At 49.7% G+C, this 6,371-nt stretch overlaps 1 protein-coding gene across 2 annotated transcripts; it reads left to right on the forward strand.

Annotated features, from left to right (window-relative positions):
- The first annotated feature begins 3,579 nt into the window (after positions 1-3,579).
- LOC123066388 (F-box/LRR-repeat protein At3g26922-like) lies at positions 3,580-6,140 on the forward strand. 2 transcript variants are annotated; one of them, XR_006431331.1, is made up of 3 exons: positions 3,580-4,699; positions 4,791-4,925; positions 5,591-6,138. XR_006431331.1 is itself a non-coding variant. In XM_044489474.1 (2 exons), exon 1 carries the CDS (start codon positions 3,662-3,664, stop codon positions 4,676-4,678), a length of 1,017 nt encoding a protein of 338 aa, XP_044345409.1. In that variant the 5' UTR covers positions 3,580-3,661; the 3' UTR covers positions 4,679-4,699; positions 4,791-6,140. The 2 variants fall into 2 exon arrangements, 1 of the variants encoding a protein (XP_044345409.1); XM_044489474.1 differs by having other exon boundaries at positions 4,791-6,140.
- The last annotated feature ends 231 nt before the right edge of the window (positions 6,141-6,371 follow it).

The raw sequence follows: 6,371 nt of genomic DNA on the forward strand, positions 1-6,371 counted from the left end.
TGAATCATTAATAAAGTGGGCGGTTATGCATAAATTACCCAGTTTCTGTCTGGACGTTCAAATGTCACCCGTTAATGATATTTCGGAACTTAGATTGCTAAAGAATGCTTGGATTTCTTTTTTGGGCCATGGAGGCCCGGAGGATCTCAAACCCCCGCCGGCGGAAGGGACCTGTTCTCGTTTTTGTTTTGTTAATCGTCTTGGTTGGGGCTATGTGGCGGCGGCGATGTCCCTCAGTAGTAATAATGTCTCCCACGTCCTAGCCCCGTCCCGATGGTGCGAATAGCGTCCTTGGAGGATGTGTGGAGGTGTGCCTCCGTTGGATCTCATGGGATCGGTCGGTGCTGGTCTTCGGTGGATCTATTTGGATCCAATTCGTCTTCGTTCGTGTGGTTACAGGTTTGATCTTTCCGATCTACAACTCTCTTCATCGGCGATGGTTGCTGCTCTGGTGTGCTGGTCCTTTGGGGCCTTAGCACGACAACTTCCCGACTGTCTACTACAACAAGGTTTATCCGGCTCTGGTGAGGGAGGGGCGATGACGTACGGCGGCGTGCCTCCGGTTCGCTCCAGCTCTTATAGTCGTCGCTAGGTGGTCAATGGACCTGGTTGTAATTTTTATTACCTCTTGGGTTCTTTGTGCTGCCATCATTGATGAATAGATTGGAAATTTCTCTCGCAAAAGAAAAAAATGCAATCCAATTTAATTATGTCGTAGATTTTTTTCGTTGCCTCCCCCACTTCATCGGTTTATTTTCACTTCACCCTCTCACACAACGAAAAAAACTGAACGGATCAGAACTTTCCATACTGACGCAAATTATTTAGTAATGTCTTTATGTAAAAGAATCAATCACAATCAATCTCTAAAGATTAAATCTAAATTAATTAATCTTCATAATGTTTATTTCCTTCCGAATCACGTCCATAACTTTCCTTCCTTGTTTGGGCAGAAACTGTTTGGTAGCAGAGATTAGGAATCTTCCTATGAGTGTAGTAATAGGAAGTATTCTTTTTCTTGATGATTCGTTTCCATACTGACGCAAATTATTTAGTAATGTCTTTATGTAAAAGAATCAATCACAATCAATCTCTAAAGATCAAATCTAAATTAATTAATTTTCATAACGTTTCTTTCCTTCCGAATCACGCCCATAACTTTCCTTCCTTGTTTGGGCAGAAACTGTTTGGTAGTAGAGATTAGGAAGCTTCTTATGAGTGTAGTAATAGGAAGTATTCTTTTTCTTGATGATTCATTTTCATGCATGATGATAGTAAATTAGGCCAACATTCACCACTATTTATCAACGTCATCAATCGTATCCATTCCTACCAGTTTTAAGGGAATCTGCTCGCTATGTCTTTTTTAAGGGGATCCGCTCGCTAAGTCATCATCGCACGTTATTTTCACAAGCAATTCCCCTAAAAAAGGCGTGGGTATTGGTAGTTGAACGCCCGCTAGGTTTTCCGCCTGTCCCATCCTCGCGCTGTGCCGCCGCCACCCGCCGAATTTCCAGCCGCCCGAGCCCGTTAACTTCGCCAGCCATCGGGTCGACTGCCCCCGCCCCAAACCCCCATCCCCGAGCACTAGCTATCGCCGCGTTGCCGCCCCAAGCTCCACGCCACCGAGAACGAATCAAGCGCCGTCCCGACACCGCCGTCGCCGGCCCAGCACCTCCAGCCTTGCATGGACAGCTTCAATGTGCAGTCTCCCTTGCTGCCTCACCTTCTGCCAGCGCATGCAGCGGTGGGGTTGGACGCGTGCGTGCTTGCTAGCTTGCTCTCCGTGCGTACGTACTTGCTCTACGTGCGTCGCACCGGCCAATGCGCATGATGCGTGTGTGCCTGCTTTTCTGTATGTGTATGCCAGCGTGATGCGTGTGTGCGTTGCTGTGTGTGTATGATATAGATGGCCCGAGTGTGTGCATGCTGTGCTCTGCTCTCTGCTGATCTATGTGTTGGTGCTCCTGCTATATGTTCATGCCATACAAATGAAATTTCTGTTAATCTTCTGACATGTTGAATTGGTTCTCTCTGTCTTCTGAGGGGGTGAATGCAAAGCAGTCTATTAAGCTAGGCACTATTGCTGAGCTAAATTGACAAAAAAATATTGGTAGCCATAGTTGTAGTTTAAGTAGTAGCGAGTTGTCTGATATGTATAAAGAGCCCGTTGCAACTGAGCCCGTTGCTAAATTGACAAAATATCCTTGATATACCACATTGAACCATGGATTCTACGTCTTAACAAAGGACTTAAAGCCACGATAGTCAACAAAAAGGAAAGGTAATTTATGTAGCACAATCAACTTTATCCGTGTTCTACGTGGACGCCCATGATCAAACTTCCACTCTAGATCAATTGCACTATCAGTTAGTATCTTGGATGTCATACCATTCATCTTAGTTTTCTCCTCACATACGTCCAGGTATTTACAAATATAACTTGCCCCGGTGAGTGCAACGACCTTGTGCAAGCATTACATAAACATATATTGAGTCTACCTCATTGTCAAAGGGCAAAGATCCAGCTGATGTTGGTTTATTTTTTGGGCGACGCTACGCGTCCACCGGCCGATTTTCTGATTTTATCCGTCGCCTCGACGGCCGTTAGATGCCCGACCTGATGGCGGTCCGATCTAGTGTAGACGCCCGCATGCCCACTCGTTATTTCCTGCAACAGCCACTCTGTTGCAGAAACAAATAACACTCTTGCCCCATGCCCCGACAGAGCTGCGCCCCGTGTGACTCCGCCGCCGACCCACCGCAAAATCAGCTCGCCGGTGGCATCCTGGAGCTAAATTGAAGTTTCTGCAACACTATGGCGCTCCATATCGCGTGTCAGATGGCCGGATCTGACGCAAATCGAGCTCACCGAGGGGCCCTGCTTCGAGATCAGGCGCGACCATCGTTCTCAGCTCCGAGCACCGCCGGGGGGCCGTCGCGTGTTGGAGTTTCCTCTTAGTTCACAATCCCTCCGATGGTGTTTCCTGAAACTACTTCGAGCATATCGCATCTGGAAGCCTGGGTTAGTTTCTGAAACATGGTCTCTGTTTCTGAAACATAGCTATCTCTGAAAAACATGAATCAACAAATCCAACTGTCCTGCTTGATTGTATCTCTGAAACCAAGAGGTTCAGGACTACTGGCTACTTGATTGTATCTCTGAAACATGAATTCTAAGTCCCATTGTCCTGCTTGATTGTATCTCTGAAAAATGATTTCATTGTCTACAAAGTGTTTCTGAATTCCTTGCAACCGCGCTGCCCTCCGTCTTAGCCACACGAGTCAACTGAGCCGCGGGCGTTATCCAGTTGCACGAATGTTTCCTGAAACAACAAGTAAGTTTCAGAAAAAACGTCCCCGCAACTCGAAGCGTGGACGCTCTCGTCTGTCTAATCAACAGACGATCCAACGGATGTGGAGCCGGTGGACGCATGAGCGTTATCAGTCGGTTGAAGGTAAGCTTTTTTCTTATTTTTTTGTTTGAGACAACAAAGATCCAGCTGACAGACGTGAGCGACGCATTCATGGGCCGGCCCATATGAGCGAGCGCCTCTCTCATAGCAAATCACGACGGCGGGCACCACACCCACTCCTCCATTCCCCACTCCTCCCCAAACCAAACCCTCGCCGTCGGCCCCCTCCCCCTCCACCGGCGGCCATGGACGAACCGCAGGTCATCATCGGCACCTCCAGGAGCGATATGCTCGCCAGCATTGAGCGCAACGGCCGACACCCTGACACGCTGGATCTCGGCTCCAACATGATGCTCTACATGGTGTACCGCTACCTCCCGGCCCCGCCCGTCTCCCCCACCGCCACCCTCTCGCTCGCCGGCGCGTCCTGGGTCCCCGAAGGCGTCGACCGCATCAGCCGCCTCCCGGATGCGCTCCTCCGCGACATCATCTCCCGCCTCCCCGCCAAGGACGCCGCGCGCACCGCCACCTTGGCCTCGCGCTGGCGCCCGCTCTGGCGTTCGGCGCCCCTTTCCCTTGTCGACAGCCATCTGCTTCCGGACGGGGGCGCGTCCGGCCCGTTCATCATCGGCGCTCCCTCTCCCCGCGCCGTCACCGCCGCGGTGTCCAGCGCCCTCGCGGCGCACCCGGGGCCTTTCCGCTGCGTCCACCTCACCTGCAGCACCATGGACGAGCACCGAGGCGAGATGGCCCGCTGGATCGACACCCTCGTCGCAAAGGGGGTCAAAGATCTCATCTTTGTCAACCGTCCTTGGCCGATTGACCTGCGCCTCCCCGCCACGCTCTTCAGCTGCGCCTCCCTCACCCGCCTCTACCTCGGCGTCTGGAGGCTCCCGGACACCGCCGCCGTGCCGCGCGGTGTCAGCTTCCCCAACCTCCGGGAGCTCGGCCTATGCTGGAATGTCATGGAGGACCGTGACCTCGCCTTCATGCTTGAAAGAAGCCCCGTCCTGGAGTTCCTGGTCATCATGGCCAGCCAGACCGGAGTGCGCGTTCGCCTCGTCAGCCATAGCCTGCGCTGCGTTCAGCTCGGCCATACCTTCTTGGAGAACATCGACGTGGTGGATGCCCCTCTCCTGGAGAGGCTCTTCCAGTGGCAAACTGTCGCCGCGCAGGGTTGCCGCGTCATGGCGAACCGCTCTTTCAGAATCAAGATTGGGCCTGCACCTAACCTGCGTGTGCTGGGATATCTTAAGCCATGAGAGCAAGAGTTGGTCGTCGTGGTACAGATCTCAATCTGCAAGTGTATCTGTGTCCAACAATAATTCTAAGCTATGATCTGAATTAGTTTCTTTGTCCTTGGTTGCATTGCAGGCTGGGAGCAAGGAGAACATTGTCCCTAGTGTACAGATTTTGGCCATGGAGGTGCCATTTGGTGTCCGCAATGCTATCAAGAAAGTGCCAGGTTTTCTGCGCTGTTTCCCCAACCTGGAGACGCTCCATGTCCAAGTAAAATTTGTTAACTACATACATTCGCTGCATTGGTAATTTTGCAATGCCAGTGTCCATGTTATCTAGAATGAACTGACCTGCTGGCCTGCTATCATGGGTTGGCTGCGGCGTCGCAAAGATCTTTCCCCCTTTAGTGATAGAAACAGAGTTTGACTGAAACTGCAGTTGTGATTTCCTTAGTGTTCAATACATGGTACATACAGGCAAAGACCAAGTTACAGGATAACTGAACATGACATGAATAATGTACACATGGATTCAGGGAACAAGTTGTTGCAACCTGCAGTATTCTTATCTGGTACTAACAAACGCATTCCGACATAATGGTTCTAAATACACGTCTGCACCACTTACCGTAGCAGCCACGCAGCAAAACTGGGTTTGTCACACTTGGATAGCCTATTAGCAAGTGTACTCTGTTTTGTATCGCGTCTTTACCGTCTTAGCAGAATCATAGCGCATCCGGTGGAGGGTTCAAAGTAAGTGTAGCCTGTCTGGTAATTTTGCCAGTGTCCATGTTATATAGCATTGTCAGAACTGTGAATCAGACTATTAATTATAAGATTGCTTGGCATGCTGCTGCTATTGCTACTGCTGCATGATATGTCCTCAAAGAAAAGATCCCTGAACTAATATATGCGGCTGATCAATTTCATCTGCAGTCCCCCCGCATACGTGAGGAGTCCACCGGCAAGGTCAATCTCAAGTTCTGGCAGGAGGGCGGTCCCATCAAATGCGTCCTGCAGAGCATGAAGAAGTTGTTCTTCTACGAGTTCCGAGGGTCGAGAAGCGAGCTTACTTTCCTCAAGTTTATCGCGGAGAGAGGTCGGGTGCTGGAGCAGATGGTGGTTGTGTTGGCCAGTGAGTGTTTCTCCTCGGGGGATAACGTGAATGCCAAGCTGAAGCCTCTGGCCAATGCGAAATGGAGCAGCAAAGCCTGCAAACTAGAGCTCTTCAGGAGCCCACTCACAAATGTTTCTGGTCCTCGTCACAACCACGAACTAGCTGCTGATTTTGGGTTTGCTGACCCTTTTGATCTCAAGTACTACTCCAAAGCAGAAAGGATCTCTGTAAGTTGATTAGCAGCTCTTGTACAAGTAGTACCTATTTGGCAAGCTGTGGAATGCTTGTTTCTGCGAAGCGAAGTTTTTTGTGGGATGTGGCTGGACGCATAACGCATCGAATTATATTGTCTTCATTTTTATTTTGGTTATCTAGTGCTAATGATCTTTGTGGTTATTTATCTAGTGCTAATTTTTGTGTAGGATGTGGCTATCTAGTGCTAATGATCTTTCTGGTTTGTCCAACTGCAATTTCAATATGTTGTGCAGTTGCTGTTGTTAGTGCCATGAATTAATCTGCTATCCATTAGGTTGGCCTCAGCTCAAAAGAGTACTATACTGATTAATCACCACAAATATGGTCTTCAGTTTTGATTTTCAC

Source organism: Triticum aestivum, chromosome 3B (assembly GCF_018294505.1).
Source record: "Triticum aestivum cultivar Chinese Spring chromosome 3B, IWGSC CS RefSeq v2.1, whole genome shotgun sequence".
Lineage (NCBI taxonomy): Eukaryota > Viridiplantae > Streptophyta > Magnoliopsida > Poales > Poaceae > Triticum > Triticum aestivum.

Coding starts and splice junctions, on each gene's coding strand:
- LOC123066388 (XM_044489474.1), top strand. CDS start 3,662: ATGGACGAACCGCAGGTCATCATCGGCACCTCCAGGAGCGATATGCTC.